The sequence below is a fragment of the Juglans regia genome, chromosome 6 (assembly GCF_001411555.2).
Source record: "Juglans regia cultivar Chandler chromosome 6, Walnut 2.0, whole genome shotgun sequence".
Lineage (NCBI taxonomy): Eukaryota > Viridiplantae > Streptophyta > Magnoliopsida > Fagales > Juglandaceae > Juglans > Juglans regia.
Window position 1 is genome coordinate 2,737,855 of NC_049906.1, and position 19,483 is coordinate 2,757,337.

At 35.2% G+C, this 19,483-nt stretch overlaps 3 protein-coding genes across 6 annotated transcripts; all 3 read right to left on the minus strand.

Moving 5' to 3' along the window:
- Window positions 1-9,150: 9,150 nt before the first annotated feature.
- LOC108981363 (pentatricopeptide repeat-containing protein At1g43980, mitochondrial) lies at window positions 9,151-11,371 on the minus strand. Its single transcript, XM_018952479.2, has one exon. The coding sequence runs from the start codon at window positions 11,196-11,198 to the stop codon at window positions 9,258-9,260; it is 1,941 nt and encodes a 646-aa protein (XP_018808024.1). The 5' UTR covers window positions 11,199-11,371; the 3' UTR covers window positions 9,151-9,257.
- An 845-nt stretch (window positions 11,372-12,216) lies between these two features.
- On the minus strand, window positions 12,217-14,853 carry LOC108981365 (putative pentatricopeptide repeat-containing protein At1g77010, mitochondrial). The gene has a single exon (XM_018952481.2). It carries the CDS (start codon window positions 14,754-14,756, stop codon window positions 12,711-12,713), a length of 2,046 nt encoding a protein of 681 aa, XP_018808026.2. The 5' UTR covers window positions 14,757-14,853; the 3' UTR covers window positions 12,217-12,710.
- A 1,076-nt stretch (window positions 14,854-15,929) lies between these two features.
- Window positions 15,930-19,246, minus strand: LOC108981370 (pentatricopeptide repeat-containing protein At3g26540). Of its 4 annotated transcripts, none has more exons than XM_018952491.2 (3): window positions 16,944-19,246; window positions 16,639-16,749; window positions 15,930-16,407 (listed from the first exon to the last, which is right to left on the minus strand). In XM_018952491.2, the coding sequence occupies exon 1, from the start codon at window positions 19,184-19,186 to the stop codon at window positions 17,063-17,065; it is 2,124 nt and encodes a 707-aa protein (XP_018808036.2). In that variant the 5' UTR covers window positions 19,187-19,246; the 3' UTR covers window positions 15,930-16,407; window positions 16,639-16,749; window positions 16,944-17,062. The 4 variants fall into 4 exon arrangements, with proteins under 4 accessions (XP_018808036.2, XP_018808035.2, XP_018808037.2 ...); XM_018952490.2 differs by having other exon boundaries at window positions 16,940-19,246; XM_018952492.2 differs by having other exon boundaries at window positions 15,930-16,202; window positions 16,294-16,407; window positions 16,639-19,246.
- Between the last annotated feature and the right edge of the window lie 237 nt (window positions 19,247-19,483).

Consider the following 19,483-nt stretch of genomic DNA (forward strand, 5'->3'; position numbering starts at 1 on the left):
TCCTCATGTTTGGTGCGTGGTTGTGTCACAGATTGATTTTTTTTTCCCTCTTTTCTGATAACCAATTACTTAGCAATCGATTGTAATAATTAATATTATACTTTGAATCACGAAGCATGAGTACAAAAGGCCAAAAGGTTGAATATTTTAGTGCGATAAGTATTACGGACGCATACAAATTTTATAAAAATAAATTTATAAATTTATAAGATATGTTAAATTTATATTAATATGTTAAATTAATATAATTTACGTCAATTTATAAATTTATTTTATGATCATATTTTTTTGTAGTTTAAATATTTCTCATTTAATTTGGTTTGGGCTGAATTGGAAGTTTAAAAAGTGATTTTAACAGCGTAAAAGCTTTTTTTTTTTAATTTTTGGTATGTTTCGTAAATTTGAAGAAAGTGCTTTAAACACTTAAAAAAAAATTGAAAGTCTACTTTAAAAAAAAAAACAAATTGAATTTTTTATTGAAAAGTTTATGCAGATATCTCCACATTTTTTAGAAGTGTTCTAGAAACATCTTTATCTAACAGTAAATAATTTTTTAATAATAAAATTTTTTAATAAAACTCTACAATTAAACACGCTACTCTTAAGGGAATACCTTAATATATAGTTGCTAGCTAGAGTGATCTAAATAATAATATACAAATACGTTTCATTAATGAATAATTATGGTGTTATGAATTATTATGGATACGATGAATTGAAGAAAAACTAAAAAATGGCAACTACCGATGAGATTAAGAAAATGAATTATTCGGTACAAACAATGGCTAGAGTTTTAAAAACAACGTCCTAGCTAGGCTGTGGAGTGTGGACTTTACCTTAAGAAATCTTAAATAGCATTAATTAGATCAGCAAAAAATATATATATATATATATATATATTTTTTTTGAGATCGACGGTAGTTAAGAAAAATAATTAAGGTGCATGGTAGGTTCAAAACTTATCATCCAATATATCTTCATATAATTTAAAAGAGTCTATCTTTATTATTATTTATTACTATTCATCAACAGTAATAAACCGTAAAGAGATTTTTTTTTCGCATGTTTTTTTTTTCGCATATCCCTATTACTGTTTATTATTATTCATCAACAATAACGATGATCAGTAATGAACAGTAAAGAGGCTTTTTTTTTTTTGAGTTCGTCCGTGTAAATGCCAATGTGGGACGTAATACCACAATCGTGCGTGGGGAATGAGAGAGAGGGAGAAAGGAAAAGTGGGAAAAAATATTAGTTTTGGGTTTTAAATTCCAACCATTCATCTTTAATCTTCAGATTTAATCTAACGGTAGAAGTTTAAATATTAATTTAAACTAACATAAAATAGATAATTAAAATATAAATATTCTATCATACACTTAAAATTAATTTCAATTTATAAAATACTAATTTTTCATCATTAAATAAAAGATAAAGTTTTACTGAACATTTTTAAGAGAATAATATTATATCATACACTAAAATTCAAATTTAATTTATAAAATACTAATTTTTCATTATTAAATAAATGATGAAATTTTACTGTATATTTTTAAGATGAACATAAATAAATAATAATTTTATTCTTATACATTAGACTATTTTAATATTCGAAATTACACTTTATTTTTTCTTCAATTTGACAGATGTGGCAAACGTGCTTTTTTTATCAATTAGAAAATCTTACGTCATACAGGATTTTACACAAGTACCACTAATTTCAAAGTAACCAACCTCATTCTAGAGATCAGCGCAATCACTGAATCAAATAAATAGTACAAACAGAAAAAAAAATAATAATAAATATGAACTAATTAATTACTGTCGTCTGGCCAATCTGACGCTTCTGTCCTTGCCGACCTTACTATACTAGGATGCCAATTAACCTTTTATATATGTGTGCGTATATATATCTCCTTATATTTAAAATTGTGTATCGTCTGATGAATAGTAAGATAAACAGTAATGAACAATGATAAACAATATTCTTATTTTACGATTCCCTTCTTCCTCCATCTCTACATTCTCACAGCAATCATTTTCACAAAATACCACAAAATATCACAAAAATTATTACAAAATATCACAACAGATCACAAAATCACCGCATACAATCTCTTAATTGAATTATATGTCATGATCAATAAACGAAGAGACCCATTTCAGGAGAGGGAGTTGCGAGTAGACGAGGGTTGCCATGGGGGCTTTGACGGTGGCTTGGGTCCACGGGGGTGGTCGCTAGAGGAAGATGAGCTCGATGGTAGTGGTGCGGTGGTGTGGGGACAACGTACGGCGGCAGTATGGTGGAGAAATTGTGTGAGACCCATGCGGGAGAGGGAGTTGCGGGGAGACGAGGGCTGCCATGGGGGCTTCGACGGTGGCTTGGGTCCATAGGGGTGATAGCCGGAGGAAGAGGAGTTCGATGGTGGTGGTGCGATGGCGCAGTGGCGCAAGCGTTGAGACCCATTTCGAGTTGCTCGCGTATGGTGAAGGGAGGAGCTGCCAAGGGGCTTCGACGGTGGGGTTTGCTCGCCGGCGTGAGGGGAAGCCGGTGACGTGGTCGGTGACACCCACGGTGGCGCACGGCTGCTTGAGGGAGGAAATCGGGTGAGAGAGAGAAGTCATGGCTGAGCAGAAGGAGAGAGAGGGAGAAAGAGAAAGTGAGGGGAAGAGAAACTTTTTGGGATTTAAATCTAACCCTTCATCATAAATCTCCAAATTTGATCAATGGTAAAAATTTAAATACTAATCTTTATCAGTAAATAAATAATGAAATTTTGTTAAATATTTTTAAAAAAGTAAAACTATATAAATAATTAGAGTTTTAACATAATTTAAATATGATAGTATCCTTAATTAACTGAAAAGAACTACTACAGCTACCGAAAAAGTAGTCCGAAAATGTGTCCTGAATGTGTATTTTACTTTTTTATTTTTCTTTTCTTTTTTTCATGTATTTTTTTAATCATCATAAACATTTAAAAAAATAAAAAATTCACAACATCATTAAAAAATACTTCCTTAATCACTAGGTAAAAAAAAAAAGGTGAGAGAGGGAGAAAGAGAAAGCAAGACGAAAATGAAACTTTTTAGGATTTAAATCTAATCCTTCATCATAACTCTCCAAATTTGATCAAATGGTAAAAATTTAAATACTGATTTAAATTAATTTAAAATAGATAATTAACATATAAATATCATATCATAAATAAATTATCAAATTTAATTTATAAAATACTAATCTTTCATCATTAAATAAATGATGAAATTTTGTTAAATATTTTTTAAAAAGTATAACTATATAAATAATTAGAGTTTTAACATAATTTAAATATGATAATATTCTTAATTAACTAAAGAGAACTGCTACAACTAACGAAAAAGTAGCCCGAAAATATGTCCTGAATGTGTATTTCACTTTTTTATTTTTCTTTTCTTTTTTTTTCATGTATTTTTTTAATCATCATAAACATTTTTAAAAAAATAAAAAATTCACAACATCATTAAAAAAATATTTCCTCAATCACTAGATAAAAATAAAAAATAAAAAAAAATTAGGCAAACGTCCATTAGACGTTACCCTACTACTAGTGTGTATATATATATATATATATATACATGCAAAGCCCATTGCACAAGCAATTGGGGAAAGCAACGATCAGGCTATCAGGAGTACTCTGTACTCTCTACACTATGTTCTGGCCACTCAAGACTCTTCACTCTTCATCAAGATTCTCTAGACTCCCAAGCTATAAAAATGTTATTTGTCATTGATGTGACATCAAATAATGAGTAATTAATAGATAAATAAACTGACATGCTTTACCATCTAACGTATCATATTAAGTCATGCTAATTTATGTGTTTATTTTTGTAAAATGTTTTTATGATTAAAATATTTCTCTTATTAAAAAGGTAATAAATTATATTTGTCTTCTACCTTATAAACTGGACTATATATCTTATGGAAGAATACTGTTAACATGATAGCATGATGAGTGAATTCCAAGATTGGGTAGAAAACCATCCATCGACTTTTTTTTTTTGAATCATAAGTCATTTCCATTCAACTAATCCAGAGGAAAACAAGAGGGAAGAACCCCCATAGTTACAATATCATCATGGATGGAAAGAGCTTCTTTTGCTAACAAGTGAGCCATTGCATTGCCATTTCTCCTAACATGAGAAACCTCCCACTTGGCAAAATTTTGAAGGATCAGTTTTGCCTCACTAACATACATACTTACACTATTACACCCTTCTTTATCACTTCTCAGTGCATTGATGACTTGCAAAGAATCGCCTTCAACAACAACTTGGGATAGACCAAGTTCTACTCCAAACTGAACAGCTTTGAGAGCTCCAAAAGCCTTTGCTAGAAGTGGATCGGGGAAGAGGATTTTATTAGTTTGCTTGGTAGCAATGGTATAACCATCCATCGACTTGAAGCAAGAATCTGCGACAAATTTAGAGCATTCATATTTGGTATCCTAAACGTCATTTTCCCTTATAATTTAAGGAAAAGTTTAGGGTTTTCACTACCAACTCTCCTCCATCTGTATCCCTAAAATAGGGTGGTAGAATTCGGATGGTATAGTGAATCCTCCCATATTGGATCCATTGTACATCCCGAATGTATCTTCTCGTTGGTTGTAGCTCGTTGCTCGCGTGTCTCCCTCCCCCAAACCGTTGGGTGCCTTTATTGTTTTCGCCCCTCCCTCGCACTGCAGCCACCATCGATGGCAACCTCTCCATCGGTTCATCATTGTAAGTATCCCTATCCCCTCTCGCTTTTCTCCTTTGTTGGGTTCCCCCATTCTCATTCGCACACACTGCAACGATTCGACTTCATGCGATTTTGAAATTTCATCCATTCAGAATCCTCCATGGTTGTTTGCACCGAGCTTCTCTATCACATTTCACTAAGAATAAGGTTCCTCCACAGTTGGATTTTCAGATCCAACGTTTTGACAAAAAACCCTAGATTTCCTTAGGGTTTTCAGATCTCCTTCGAATAAATGCTCTTCTCGAATTTTTGTTACAATGTATTTCCTTCATTGTTGTGATAATCATTTTCTATGTTTAGATTTGAGACTATTTTTCATTGATTTGTGAATTGTAATTTTGGAAAAAAAAACCTAGATTTTTCTAAGCAATTTATTCCTCCATGTGCCAAGATTGCCATTTTCTAAGCTTGGATTTGGGGCTATTTTCCACTAATCTACATATTGTAAATTATGAAAAAAAAAAATCTTATATATTTTTGCCTATTGTTCGATTTATTTGTGTTGTTCAATTGCTCTATGATGTTTGATTCGTCTGTGTTGTTTTATTGCTCTGTTTTGTTGGATTTCAATCATGTAATTTCATTACTTTGTGCAGTTTTATTGTTGTGTTGTGAATTTCTCAGTGCTTTTCATTGGTTTTTGTTGTTTCATTGCTCTATGCAATTTCATTGCTATGTGTTGTGAATAGCTAAGTGTTGTTTCATTATTTTATGCCTTTTCATTACAACCATATTGTTTCATTGCTCTATGCAGTTCCATTGCTTTGTGTTATGAATTGCTTATTGCTTTTCATTACTTTGTGTTCTTTCATTGCGACCATGTTGTTTCATTTCTTAGTGTTGTTTCATTACTCAATGTTGTTTCATTGCGACCATGTTATTTCATTGCTTTGTGTTGTGAATTGCTCAGTGCTGCTTCATTGCTTTGTGATGTTTCATTGTGACCATGTTGTTTCATTGTTATGTGCAGTTTCATTACTTTATGTTGTGAACAACTCAGTGTTTTTTCATTACTTAGTGTTATTTTATTGTTTTGTGCATTTTTATTGCGACCAGGCTGTTTTATTGCTTTGTGCTGTGAATATCTCAGTGTTATTTCATTGCTCAATGATGTTTTATTGCTTTGTACCTTTTCATTGCCACCATGTTGTTTCATTGCTCTATGTTGTGAATTACGCAGTGATTTTCATTGCTTTGTGTTGTTTCATTGTGACCATGTTGTTTCATTGCTCAGTGTTGTTTCATTGTTTTGTGCCTTATCATTGCGACCATGTTATTTCATTGCTCTGTGTTGTAAATTGCTTAGTATTGTTTCATTGTTTTGTGATGTTTCATTGCAACCATGTTGTTTCATTACTATGTGCAGTTTCATTGCTCTATGTTGTTCCATTGTTCTGTGTTGTTCCATTGCCCTGTGTTATTTCATTGTCTTGTGCAGTGAATTGGTCTGTGCTATGAATTGATGTGTGCAGTTTCATTGGTCTGTGTTATTTCATTGCTTTGTGTTGTTACATTGTTCTGTGATGTTCCATTGCTCTGTGTTGCTTCATTACTCTGTGCTATTTAATTGTTTTGTGATGTTCCATTGCTCTGTGTTGCTTCATTACTCTGTGCTATTTAATTGCTATGTGATGTTTTATTGCTCTATGTTGTTTCATTGCTCTGTGTTAAGAATTGCTATATACTGAGAATTGCTTTGTGATGTGAATTGCAATTGATGGTTTGGGGTGAAAACCCTAAACTTTCCCTTTCACCCCAAACTTTCCCCCAATTATAAGCCAAAATGATGTTTGTGACACCGAATGCGAATGGAAGTGACTTACTTTAGTTATACCTTACTTAAATTCATGCAATTTAACATGAATATTATTATTATTTTTAATTATGTCTTACTTAGTTGTACTTGATATTTTGTACTTTTTTTTCTATCTTATGCTGCTTGAGTTGTGGCTGAAGAACTAAAATCATTAAGTATTTGAAATACTTTGTTAAGTTGTAAGTATGTTACCCTAAATTTTTGTCATCTAATTGTTAATTATTTATAATTTTATACCAAAAAATTAGCACAGAGCAATTTGTATACTTGGGGGGGTTAATTCACAAGTGTTAGTAGAATCTCATCCATATGGTAGGGTAATCTTAAACCGAATGACCATCAAGCATTTTGTGATAGTTTTCACAAAAGGCAACTGGGGTTTAAGGTTTTGCAACCATTTTGTGATAGTTTGTTGATTTTGCAATGTTGTTTGGATTTCTTTTGATTCTTTGTTGTGATAAATGATAAGTTATTAAGAACAACTTCCAACTCATCTTTATTAAGAACAATGTCTCGATGTTGATCTGTTCTCGTCATTAAGAACAACCTCTAACTCATCTTCAGAGGAAAAGTTAAGTAACAACTTGTAGAAAAATGAATGAGCAATTTGATGAAGGGAGTGGAAGATGAGGTCGAAAATTAGAAATTCCTAATATGAAATCAGACTTGAGTTCAAGAGAATGTGACTAGAACCAAAAGGCCTATTTATACAAAAAAAAAAAAAGTTACCATCACAATGGGATAAAAAAATGTTATCATTTTAGAGAAAACAAAAAAATGTTACCGTTAGATAAAATACCAACAAAATATTATCATTAGAGAAAGGACAACAAATATTACCGTTAGAGAAAGTACAACAAATGTTACCGTTGGCGGAAGGTTGAAAAGAATTAACCGTTGGATGAATGACAAAAATTGTTACCGTTACACAATACAAATAAAATATTACCGTTATATATGCGGACAAAAATATATTAAAAAATGTCATCGCGTTGGAAATCGCACATATCACAAAAAAAATTATTATTCGTAATACTGTATTAATTTAAAAAGTATTATTATATCCGGGTAAAAATCGTAAAAAGTGTTTACAAAATATAGTAAAATGTGATTCTTGAAAACAAGAGGAAAAACATAAAAGAGTTAGTAGTTAAGAACAGAAATATAAGTGAGAGAAAAAAGTAATAAAGAAATAATAAGAAAAAATTATTTTAATATAATAGAGGAGATAGGGAATGAGATGTATAAGATTTTAAAGATAGGTAAAATTTAGGATAAAATTTAAGAAATTGTGTATTTTAGTTGAAATTTAGAGAATTTTATAGGGAACCGGATATGGATGCTCTTAAATAATTATCTCATTAGCTCTTAATATTGATTGTGTAGTCAAGGATGGTTATGATTCTATAATTCTAGGCCTACTGTGAAGGCTGCAAGAATCTGATGGAGCCATACAAAAGTATCATTTCTTTTGAGTCCAATGTTCATTATCTTCTATGCCTAAATGGAATTATTCCCAACTTGCAAATATTGCAAGTCCTATTCCCAACTGGGCAAAGGAGGCCATAACTCCAACTTTTAATGGATATTCAGGTATCAATCCATGCGAAGGGATTTCAACGTGTATAGGAGGATTGTCCAAAGGCATCATTGTTCTAAACATTCAGCGCCACTATCTGGAAGTGAATTGACTAACCCAACAATAAAGGCACAATCATCAACTTGGCATGAAAGGAAAATCTAAGGAAATGCAGAACAGAATGCACAAAACCTCTCCCAAACTGATCTTACCCAAGTTACCACCAGGAACCCAAGTACAGTATCTTTAAACTTCTTTCAAACACAGAAGCAACTCAAGACCAAAATCAGCCATAAAGGAAGCAGTAAAAATGCTTACAAATAAACAGATTTCTGAAAGCATCTTACCCCCCGTTTCAAAACAATCTCCACCAAACAATATCATACCGTATGCTAGTGTTGATATTGGTTTTTGGATCTGGCAGTTAATGTTGTTCGGATGGCGGAAGTAAATAGCACAGGTCTTTATGCGGTCAACAAATATCCACGTCTACAGGGCTATCAATAGACTGTTAATCCACTATATGATGAGAAAAACAACATAATTATAACGGTGCACCATAATTTTACATACTTCTCTTCCATAAATTCCATAAAAAATAAGTCCCATTTCTGCTTCGCTCCTTTTATCAAGAAGAGTCCCTAAGATTTTGTTGCCTGTTTGTTGCCTTGTCATTTATTGGGTGGCTTGTCCCATAAAGCAACACAAGAATTTAACATGGTAGGATGGATCTTTCAAACAATAGCTTGGCTTCAAGCATTTTAGCAATCAATTGTCATTAGTTCAATACATGAACCCAAATGAATCAAACAGCCAATATTTTTCTTTCTTCATCTCCATTAACTAAAATCAATAGGATGACAACATAAGATGTCAATATATCAGGATACGAAGCACCAGAAGCAAGCTCAATTGCAAAGTCAATCTGAAAAATGACCTATGGTCAGTTTATTAGGTGTAAACATAAACTTTGCACAATGCTAGCTGAACATATTGATCTTTTAAAACCTGGTATACCACAATATGGAGATGCCAAGATATAACAAACCCAAAATACATATCAGCATCGATATCAGTTAATATGAACCTGTCCACTTCTTAGCACCCACTTTTTCAAAATATGGATTGAAATAACCTTTATCCTCCATCTCAAATATCAATAATCTCAACACCAAATAAATGTCTTTGCCTCCATGATGCAGCAATTGGTCTTCCTCAAATGTATATATGAGGTTTTTTATTCCAATCCAACTGCATCCAGAGACCTTCTTGATAACCTTTTGTTTCATGGACTTTATTACTCGAGCCATGCTCTCCCATCTGCCCCTCATCTCGTATGCACGAGCCAATACCATGTAAGGTAGAGATGATTGCGGTTCCAATTCCATTATCCTCTCCGCAACGCTTTCGGTGAGTTTTAAGTCTCCATGAATCACACTAGCATAAAGAATTGATCCCCATATGACGGAACCAGGTTCGTAAGGCATTGTATGTATAATGTCAATTGCTTCTTTAAACTTACCAGCTCGACTCAACAATTCCACTATGCAAGCATAATGCTCATCCCGGGGTAGAATTCCATATTCCTTCTCCATCAATGAGAAAATAATCACCCCTTCATCAACAAAACTACCATAATTGCAAGCCAGTAGGACTCCAGCCAGAGTTATTCGATCTGGTGGGGGACCTTCTCGGACTAGTTCCTTAAAAATGTCAAGGGTCTCATATACTCTACCATTGTTAGTCAAACCCAAAATCATGGTGTTCCAGGATATCAAATCCCGTACACCCAAATCAGCAAAGATCTTCATGGCATAATTAATTGACCCAAATTTAGCATACATTTCCATGAGTGAATTAGCAACAACTGGATCTGACTCAAAACCCGATTTAACAACCAAAGCATGAATTTGACTACCCTGCTCTGCTGGTGGGAGTGTACAAATAGTACTTAGAACACTGCTGAGTGTGAACTCAGTAGGCCTGAAATTCTCCCTCAAGCTCCACACAAAGAGTTGCAAAGCATCCTCCGCACAACCATGTGCTGCATAGCTTGAAATCATGGAATTACTAACTGCTAAATCCCACTGATCTAGTTCTTCAAACAACTGGACTGAATCCCCCAATCGATTGCATTTAGAAAACAGATCAATAACAGCACTTGCTACAATGCTATTAGAATTAAATCCCACCTTGATGCAAAGAGAGAAAATCTGCTTACCCTTTTCCAAATCTTTCAAGTTCGAACAGACACTGATGACAGTGGATAAAGTATACTGATCGGGCAAATACTCTGTGGTTCTCATCAAATAGAACTGATCTAGTGCTAATTCTCCGTACCCAGACCTATGACAACCCATTATCAAAGAGTTCCAAGAGATTATATCTAACTCCTCCATTGTCAAAAACACACCAAAAGCATAATCAAGAAGACCGAGCTTTCCATACATATCAATTAATGAGTTTACAAGCACCACATTCAATAAAATCTGACCATTACGAATCAGGCAACCATGAATCTGCTTACCATGTAGAGCACAGGACACAAAAGACAATAGAATCGACAATGTGAACCCACTTGGTCTCACACCAGCATTTTGCATCTTCATTAAGGTCCCCAACGCATTATGAACCAGCCCATGCGAAAAATAACCCGAAATCATCGTGTTCCAACTAACAACATCTCTTGCAGGCATTTCATCAAACAAACGACCTGCTCTTTCAACTTGTCCATGCCTAAACAAGCACTTCAAGCAAATATTCCAAGATACATCATTCTTGTCAGAAATTCCATCAAACACTTTCAATACATCACTAACGGCACCGAACTGAGAGTATAGGTCGAGACTGCGATTACCCAGAAAAGTATGGCTATCAAACCCAACTTTTACCAACTGTGCATGAATAGTTTTGGCGAAATTTAAGGACTTCAGCGAAAAGCAGTGATCTATCAGGTTAGAGTAATAGGAAAGCGAAGTTCTGTGAGGACCTTGAACTTGCTTTAGAAAAGGGTACATGCAAATGCGGTGACACTACGTACTATAGAGCTTGTTGCTTCTTTAAATCTTTAAAAAATGAATTAAAACGCGTATACAAGGACTTTGGCTCCGGCTCTGCTACTTCTTCTTGCTCCATTTTGCTGCAGCAACCAGTTGGGAACCGTTAGAAAAAGAGAACCCGAGAGAGAGAGAGAGAGTTCACAACGATATATAAATGTGTTCTGTGCACCGACTTCAGACCCGATTTGGACGCCAAAAAAAATGTTTTTCTTTATCTTATTTATCTTTATAATTTTTTTGAATTTTTACATTAAATATAATAAATAATTTAATTTTTTTAAATTTTAAAATAATATTTTATTCAATTTTCATCTCAACTTATTATTCAAACGGACTCGTCTCACCTCACTTACATCTCTCTATCTTTAAAATATAGGAAATCCAAAAATAAAATAAAAAAAATTATATAAAAAAATATAAATAAGATTATTTAAAAGGTAATGTGAATAATTTTTAGTTTTTACTGAGCCAAAAAAAAAAAAAAAAGTAAAGTGAATTGACTTAATAAGTATTTCTTTTATAAATCAAGCACTCCTCTTAAGATTTTTAATCTTCCCAGTCATCTTTCCAACCTAGTTTTCATTTCTTCAACATCATTTTATCTAATCATTAGTGAACCCCATTATTTTCTCAACAAAAAAAAAAAAAAAACATTAAAAATCAAGGTCAAGACCATTTAAAAAAAAAAATCCAAAAAATGATGTCACGAAAGTTTTCTACTTCAAGTGGATGTTTACTATTTTCAAAAACATGAAAAAACGCATATCTATATATTTTTTTTAAACATCTTTACAATGAGCTCATCACCTTTATAAACACAAATACAAAATACACCTCAAAGACATTTCTCAGAATTTTGAAAACAATACACAAACAAGTTTTAAGTTTTTAACACCATATTCCAGAATAACATTGAAGGAAATAGAAGGCTTGGTAGTCATAAAGAAATATATCTATCTCAGTAGGCTTTTTCCACTTCCCGATTCATTTGGGTCTTGCATTTCATTTCAACTTCAAGCACTGAATTCTTGCATAATTTCTAAATTCCATACGCCAAGAATTTCATAAATAAGATGTTTACAGGTCCTAGTATAAATCTTGTGGCCAACTTTTCTTCTTCTTCTTCTTCTTCTTCTTCTCCTTTCATTTTTCTTTCGGGTAAGTTGGGAGTAAATATTTCATCAACCAGTCACCAAATAATTCTCACAAACAAAGTACTGATTTCAAAGCACCAAGAAACATCTTTAGATCCTTTATCTATCCTACCTTTCTTTGAGTTGAGATTGAAATGGCTGCAAAACTTGCGAGAGCCATGTATCCAACCATTTGGAGTTGACTGATCTTTTGCTTTATTGTAAGGGTGCTTGGAAGTAACATCCATGTCCAAATGCCCAGCACCTATCACAGGGTGGAAGGCTTCCAAGGGACCTCCAGCCTGATTTAACTTCCTCACCATAACCAAGGTTGCATTTAACTGTCAGCCCAACTGCAACCTGGATTCTTTTGTATTTGTTTATCCCTCATCAAATTTCTAACTCGTGCTGATGCTTCCCAGTCCCCAAAGTTGGCAAAGATGCTAGATAACTGGACATAAGCACCTGAGTTCTCGGGCTCAAGCTTCATAATTCTCTCTGCCACCTTCTTTCCAAGAGTTTTATCCCCATGAGCTACACAGCCTCTCAACACCGATGACCACATACTTGCATCAGCCTCAAAAGGCATCTGTTCTATGAGAGTCATTGCTTCCTCAATGCACCCAGCACGGGCAAAAAGATCGACCATGCATGAGTAGTGTTCAATCACTGGATCAATATGATAATCTGATTTCATTGCATAAAACCATTTTCTTCCATCTTCAACAAGTCCACAATGATCACAGGCGGAAAGAACTGCTGTAAATGTAACTTCAGTAGGTCTAACACCAGCTTGCCTCATTTCATTGAACAGAGTCAGTGCTTCGAGTCCATGACCATTAGTGGCATAACCCATCATCATCGAGTTCCAAGAGATTTCATCACATTTCATCATTTGATCAAATATACTTCGCGCACTCTCAACAAAACCACACTTGCAGAAGAAATCAACAAGGGATGTACAAATGATCTGATCAGACTCGAGCCCATTGACAGTAGCTCTAGCAAAAACCTGTTCACCAAGTTCCAGTGAAGAGATGCTAGCACAAGCACTGATTACACTGGCCAGGCTAAACTTGTCCATTCTCAAGTTCATCTTATTCATCTGGCAAAATAGATCTAATGCTTCGATTGGACACCCATTTTGACTCTGAGCCACTATCATTGAATTCCATGATATCAAGCTTTTGTTTGGCATAGTATTGAAAATCCATTTTGCATCTTCAATTTTTCCGCAACTGGAATATACAGTTATCATAGAATTAAGCAAGATTGTGTCATAGGCTTTGAGCTCGCTAAATAACTTGCATGCATCATAAAAGCTACCACTTTTGGAGTATGCATCAATTAGTGCACTAGCCACGACGACATCATCAATTACCCCAACTTTACATGAATGAGTATGCATTTGTTTACTATGTCCAAGAATGCCTAAGCTACTGCTGGCACTCAAAACAGTTGCAAGTGTGGAGGAATCTTCTTGAAATCCATCTCTCCGCATCTGATTGAAGAGAACCAATGCATCACTTTCCTCATTATTATGAACATATCCAGATATTATTGAATTCCATAACACGATACATGGATCACTTTTGCTATCAAAAACCTTCCTTGCATCATTCATTCTACCACAATTTGCATAGCCTGAAATCAATGCTGACAGAGAATAGTCATCCGGTTCCTTCAACATGTTCAGAACATGATTTGCACTATCCAGATCACTACACTTTCCATACATATTAATCAAAGAAGTACTCAAAACCGAGTCGAATTCCACTTGGTCAATCACAATCCGTGCATGAATTTGCTTGCCACAATCAAGAGCTGCCAAATCACTACAAGCCCCGATGACCGTCGCCAATACATATGAATCACGATGCAATATTTCAGAAGCGTCTGAATTCAAATCCTTAAAAAGATTCACTGCTTCTGTTGCACACCCATTTCGGGCATAACCATGAATCATCGAATTCCACGCAATACCATTTTTCCTTGGCATCTCGTTAAACAAACTCCGAGCAACCTCTAGCTTCCCGGCCTTTGCAAACCCGGAAACCACCATGCTCCACGAGAATTCATTCTTGTGAGGCATGGAACCAAATAATTCTAGTGATCTCTCCCTGTTCCCTGAGTTCATGCACCCTTCTATCATTGTGTTCCAAGAGAAAGAGTTCCTCTCAGGCATATCATCGAACACTTTCCACGCTTCACTCAAGCCACCACACCGCACATACATCTGCAGAAGGCGATTTCCGATGGTGAGAGCGGAGTTCAGGAGACCACTTTTGAGAAAGATAAGGTGGAGCTGTCTTCCTTTATGAATTGAACGGTGGGTGTTGCAGGATTGGAGTAAGCGGATCAGGGAATGCAGATCAAGGTCCATTGTAGAAGGTGGACTACAGGTAACACGAGTTTATATTTTGGCGGCAAGGATAAAGCTCTAGTTCTCTGAACCGGTACGAGAATTTCAAAATTTTAGCCGGTTCCTACTTCTCTGAACCGGTATGTAAATTGTGAAGAGGACCGGGGAATGCATTGGTATTTATGGAGAAAAAGTTGCACTTTCCTAAAGAAAACATCGAAAACCAATTTTTTGGGCTAATGAGTGACTTTTTCTGTCTAAAAAAAAAAAAATTAAGAATACGAGATCAGACTTTGAAACTCTCACATTTGATTATATGATTTTAGATGTGTTGAATAAAATATTATTTTTTAAAATTATTATTATTTTAAAATTTAAAAATATTAAATTGTTTATTATATTTTATGTAAAAATTTAAAAAAATTATAATAATAAAATAAGTTGAGATCACTTCTCAATCTAACCGAGAAGACAGGAGGCTTAATATATAAAGTTTTTTAAAAATTAAAAAAAAAATTATTAAAAAATATATTTATTATTTTTTAAAGAAATTTCATTAAAATATTTTTAAAAAAAATAACTTGCCACGTGTGAATTTTTTATTGGCTCGTTTCTATATGTCTGCAGTGAAAATGAGATTCGATATGGACCACATGAAGTTGCAAGGCATAAATAAGTGCTCTCTAACTTTGAACATATAATACACAACATATAAATAATTGGAAAATGATAAAGCCACTGAGGTTTTCTACCGCCTTGTATTTTTTTTTATTTAATAATTAAGAAATTGTTTTTTAATGAATTTGTGACTTTCTAAAAAAAGATGTTTAAAAAAATTTTAAAAACGTTAAAAAAAAGTAAATAAAAAAGCAAGTGTCAAATGCACTGTCGACAGAATGTCTAGGTGATGTAACAGCGTCCTAAATAATTCTTTTTGATAACACAATATAAGTGGTTTGGAGAGTTTTAACATTGTATGCCACTTGCAAATTTACAAGGCCCATCACAGAGAAAGAGTGCTTGTAACTCTTTCCATCTTCTGCCAAAGGCCTGTGACTTAGTTGGCATAACTCACAGCCTCTAAAATGGAGGACTGGAGTTCGAAACCCCCCTCCTCCAAAGTAAAAGAAACTCTTTCCATCTTCTCCCTCCCCAACAAATTAGGGGAATTAAGCAACAAAACCTGATCCATAAACTCTTCAACTCAAGAGACCCGGGTTCGATTCCAGGCTGTTTTGACTCTTTGTTCCTTACTGAAAAAGAATACAATAAATGTAGAAACACACCTTAAATCCTCATTCTCAGAAAGCATAAGAATAAGTTAAAAATGAAAAATAAACAATAACAAGTAAAAAATATATGCAAACAGGGAGGCAAAGAGGAACCCAGGAAGAACTTTTTCTAAGCCATGTCCATCTGCCCCCACCGAACTTGGCCCGAAATTCATGTTTCATCATGTAATTTCTCCTGCATCATTCACTTTCACAATGAGAGTAACTTTTACTTGAGAAGAGAGAGCAGACACAGAATTGAGGCCGTTGGCACTGGAGTCGATTACCACATGAGAGCCATTGCTAGCATCTTAGGTGCTTCAGCTATATCACCATAAAATGTATGCCTTTCCTTTGGTTATAAAACCAACCAATAACTGTATGTTCTTTCCTCTGAATCCCTGAAAAGCATCACAGGTACTAAAAAAATTAACAACATAAAAGTGATGGATCGATTAGCAAATATAAGTGACAAATGAATGGATCTTAGAATAATGGTTCACGGAGAAGTTTCTAAAAGTTTAGAACAGCCAAAGCAACTCCGGATGTGTCAGCTGAAAGCTATTGTTCTGGATAAATACATCTACCCATTTTCTTATTCCATGCATACTTTGTTTTACCAAAAAACTCACCAAGGCGTGGGCATGAGGACACAGGAATACCATCTTCAGGAACCTGATGTGTTCTTTTCGGTATCCAAACATCTCTCCATGTGTTAACCCGGTACAGCCTGCCATTGCTTTCTGTGCAAAAGCAGTAGGTTACATGACGGAGGATTATTTTCCAATTACATATACATTATATTGGGATATTTAGGGTTTTAACATCCGTATGACAATATACATCAGGGAGGTTGCGTGTAGAAATTATGATGTGACTTGTTCAAATAAATCCAATGTTACGTCCCAAGGAGATAAAGATGACCAAATCTACCTACAGATGAACTGTAATATCCTTGGAAGAAAATTTGGATGCAATATCTGCAAGTTGCAATTTCGGAAGCAGAACTTGCAATGCAAGAATGTAGCTGCTTTCAAGCTGTAAGTCCAGTGAATACTACCTCTCTCCATTGACAATTTGGAATTCTAATGGAGACGAAGGATTCAATTGATTAAGTCGTTCGGCAGCCCATTCTCCAAGCCTTATGTGCCCATGTTTTCTACAAGCGTCGAAGACACTCAGCAGCATGGGAGCAGTGGGTTCAAATGCCATGTTTTTAACAAAATTCTCAAGCTCAATCATGTGCCCATGCCGACTATATAGTTCAATCATGCACTCATGGTGCTCTAACCGAGGCATGACGCAATACTCATTGCTCATTGAATTAAAGTACTGCGTTCCCAACTCAACTAGGCCATCACATATACAAGCAAGCAAAATTCCTTGAAAGGTGACTTGATCTGGCTTTATACCTTCCTCCTCCATTAACCCGAACAATTGGAGTATCTCCCTACCTCTTCGGTTGTGAGAACATCCAAAAATTATGGAGTTCCAGAGAATCACATCCCGTGAACCAGCCTCTTTGAAAACTGTGAGAGCATACTCAAGACAACGACATTTTGAGTACATGTCTACCAAGGCTCCTCTGATCACAATATCAATCTCATAACCATTTCTAATCATAAATCCATGAATTTGTTTGCCATGATCAAGAGCAAAAGTATTCGCACAGGCTGATAAAAGGGTTCCAAATGTAAATTTACTTGGTCTAGTCTCCCACTGCATCTCTGAGAAAATTGTCATAGCTTGTTCGCTCAAGCCATGACAAGCATAGCTAGTCAACAAAGCATTCCATGAAATAATATCCCTCCATTGACTTATTTGGTAAAACCAAACTCGGGCACTTTTTAAGTTCCCACATTTACCATACATGTCAAGAAGGGCATTGCCAACAAAGAGATTAGAAAAGAAACCATTTCGGTAGATAAAACCATGGACCTGTTTTCCCACTTCAACATCTGAAAGACCAGCACACACGTTTAGTATCAATCCAAGCGTGACATGGTCAATGTCTTTAGTTGAATTGCGCATCAAAAATACAAAGTCCAAGGCCTTTTCCCATTGAAGGGAACAGGTGTACCCTGCCAACATTGCATTCCAGGAGATTACATTGCGTTCTGGCATCTGATCGAACAGCTCTCTTGCCTCCCCAGTTTTTCTACTCATTGCATACCCTGACACAATTGAAGTCCAAGAAATCAAATTCTTTGAACCTGGCTGTTCAAATACCCTGCGAGCATTCTCTAGTTTCCCACACTTGACATACATATCAATGACAGAGCTTGAAACAACGTCATTATCCCCAAAACCAACTTTAATCGCAACTCCATGAATTTGCATCCCCTCCTCTAGCGCAGATATTCTTGAACAAGCAATAAGTGCATTAGAGAAAGTAAAATTCAAGGGCCTAACAGCTTCTAGGAACATCTGAAAAAACATAAACACTGCCTCTTTTCCATCATCCACCTCGAGATACCGCCTCACAATCACATTCCAAGAAACAGCAGTTGGATTCTCGATCTCATCAAACATTCTGCGTGCATCAATGATAACCTTACATTTCCCGTATACATCAACAAGTGAACTCTCCAAGATTACATTCCCACAAAACCCATATTTCACAATAAGCCCGTGAATTTGTCTAGAAAGACAAAGAGCCAAGACTGCAGCACAGGACGCAAGAACACTGGCGAACGTGACCTCACTTGCATTAACTCCCAAACCATTCATTACTGAAAACAAGGACAAGGCCTTCCCAGGGCACCCTCCTTGTGCGTAGGCCGTAATCATAGCATTCCAAGACCCCCCATCTCTTTGAGGCATTTCCTCAAACAGCTCCCTCGCATCAACCAAACACCCACATTTTCCATAAGACTCAATTGCCCGGTTCAAAAGAAAAACCGGCGGCGTAGGTGAGAAGGTGACCAAATGGGACTCGACCTTCCGCGCCTCAACAATGGCAAAATTGGCACAACATATTCGGAAGAGACGTGCGTAAAGGGAATAAGGGACGGATACTGGGGCAGCAAAGAGAACGGAAACAGCTTTGCGAAGACGACCCGCTCTGAGGTGAACGAGGATGGTGTTGGTCAAGACTTTGGCGCTGGTGGGTTGAGTATGGGCCCGGTTGGTTCGGCTGTGAAGAAGGCTGTTCAGTATAGAGGCTGCACTCACGCCCATGTAACAACAGCTCGAGGGATTTGAATTTGAGTTATGAAAACAGAAGAGGGCTCAGACAGATATGACTTCAGCAGTTAAGCCAGTAATAAAGAAGAAAATGCTGCTCTTATAGCTCATTTCAACCGCTATGATTTTTTAATTTTTTTTAATTTTTTAATTTAATAATTAAGTAAATATTTTTTAATAATATTATAATTTTTTATTTTTTTAAAAAATATTTAAAAATACATAAATGAAAAAACAAAATTAAAAAATAAAAAAAAATCTTATAATTAACGGTAACTCCCAAAACAGTGG

What these genes read in the sequence shown, in the direction of transcription:
- LOC108981363 (XM_018952479.2), bottom strand. Translation starts at nt 11,198, where the DNA reads ATGTACCCTTTTCTAAAGCAAGTTCAAGGTCCTCACAGAACTTCGCTT.
- LOC108981365 (XM_018952481.2), bottom strand. Translation starts at nt 14,756, where the DNA reads ATGGACCTTGATCTGCATTCCCTGATCCGCTTACTCCAATCCTGCAAC.
- LOC108981370 (XM_018952491.2), bottom strand. Translation starts at nt 19,186, where the DNA reads ATGGGCGTGAGTGCAGCCTCTATACTGAACAGCCTTCTTCACAGCCGA.